At 53.8% G+C, this 1,983-nt stretch overlaps 1 protein-coding gene across 1 annotated transcript; it reads left to right on the top strand.

Moving 5' to 3' along the window:
* Positions 1 to 1,579: 1,579 nt before the first annotated feature.
* Positions 1,580 to 1,983, top strand: SPRG_17654 (hypothetical protein; the record flags this gene model as incomplete). Its single annotated transcript, XM_012357036.1, has 1 exon — positions 1,580 to 1,983. A coding segment is annotated over exon 1 (378 nt), but the record flags the coding sequence as incomplete, so codon positions are not given.

The following is a 1,983-nucleotide window of genomic DNA, read 5'->3' on the forward strand; positions in this document are numbered from 1 at the left end:
GTTGAAGTCGATGTCGAAGTCGGAGGTTGAGGTCACGGTTGAGGTAGAGGTCGAGGTCGAGGATGACGACGAGGATGACGACGACGAGCCGCCAAAAATGGATAGAACAATTATCGCCAGCAATACGCAGCCGCAACCGAGGAGTGTCTTCTTAATGAGGCGCAAGCGGTCGCCACCAGATGACAACAAACCTGGAGGCGATGACGGTGCCACGACTATCGTTGGGTGGTAGGTGTTGTTCACCGGCACGACAGTGCTGGCGCCGTTGGGGCCCTTTTTGGGTGGCACCGGCAACGTCGAGTGGATAGCAGCGTCGATTGGAATCGTGTTGGGTGGGTCGACACGCACGTTGTCCATCATCGGGTTGTCGCCCGTCGTCTCGATCAGCACGTCATCTTGGTTCGGAAAGAGCGTTGTTTCGGTGAGCATTTCCTTGACTTTTTTCGTAAGCTTGTTGGAGAACTCCAGAAAGTTGCTATCGGAGGTTGCGTCCAAATAGAAAAGCGAGCCGAGCGTGAGTTTGAACTCGCATTTCCACTTGGTTTGATCCTTCATGCGAGGCTCCATAATGATTGGAATGAGGCGCGCTGCCGTCTGCGTATTCCCAGCCATGTTGAACTCAAGCTGGCAATTGTCGTTCTGGTTGGTACCGTTGACCTTCTCCATGTAGGTCTGCGTGATGAAGACGGCGACGAGCGCCGAGTGTTCGATGCCGTGGCCCATTTTTTTCTTGATGTTACCGCCCATGCGGTCGCCGTCGAACCACGTGACGATGCCACTACGAGCACCGTTGCATGAGGAGCAAGTTCCAACATACACGCGTTGTACTTGGCCTTGAGAACGTCGTTGATTTTAGAGACACGAACGTGGTTGTCGCGACCAGCCTCGTCGGTGCACCAGTCGTGGGTGAGGAAGACGTGGTAGAGGAACTTGGGCATCGATGATTGAATCCAAATCTATTGTGATCTTCTTGCAATCGCGTAACTACGGCGTAACCAATTTGGGAAGAAACTGCGACCAGCATGAATCAATTGGTGTAAGAGGCGACGTCCCATTGTATCCGGCTCGCTCGATCCGTGTTGGTCTGCATAGACTTGAGGTACTAGTACGTCTGTAGCAACAGGCCATATCATGTACAGTAATGTGCTTGAATACTCGGTGGATGGTGTACTCATTAACGGGCCACCGGACAATACTTCATTATGTGTGTCGTACGGCTTGGGAATCTTGCCTTCTGGTGGTCGATGGACAGCTCGCAGTCTGACTTGCCAATATAAGTTAGTCGGCAGTTGGCAATCACCACTGCAACTCGTGGTCATGCGTTGAGGCTGCACTGCTAGCGTTGATGAGCCCTACTGCGGACCCCATCAATCCATACTCCACCGTCCTCGTCTGCAGTCATTTTGGGATGCCGCGACTTAAAATTAGCTCATTGGCGCTAGGGGGAGCTAACGTGTAACACAAGATGGTGCAATTCGCAAGCAAAGTTCTAGTCGTTCTAAATGTAGTCGGCCGAGCCGGGTCGCCATCATTGATGCAAGCCATGCTGGCTTGCCCGATCGGCAGGCAGATTTATCGACAGAAACCCCACTTTTAGATTGCCATGCTGCTAGTGTCGGTCATCAAGGTTCTCGTCTTGTGTGGAACGGCGGCAATCGCTAGCTCCAATGGAGGATCGTCTGCCATCGAAAGCTACGCGCCTCCGCTCTTACCTCCGCAGACACCACCACCAACGATGCAAGTCAACAGCACTAGTCTGCTCCCGCCCAAGAAATGCACTCCTAAACCATCCGTGCTCACGAACAGAACGACACCCGTGCCGCCGAAACATCGCTGCGTGCCCAAGACACCCACACCCGTGCCGACCAATACGACGACACACAAGAAGTGCTCTCCAAAGACCCCAGCACCAGCCACTGTGCCTCCGACGCCGATGCCAACGCGGAAGATCTGTTCGACAAAAACGAGACGCCGACGCCGTGC

This window comes from Saprolegnia parasitica (genome assembly GCF_000151545.1).
Source record: "Saprolegnia parasitica CBS 223.65 unplaced genomic scaffold supercont2.702, whole genome shotgun sequence".
Taxonomy (NCBI): domain Eukaryota; phylum Oomycota; class Saprolegniomycetes; order Saprolegniales; family Saprolegniaceae; genus Saprolegnia; species Saprolegnia parasitica.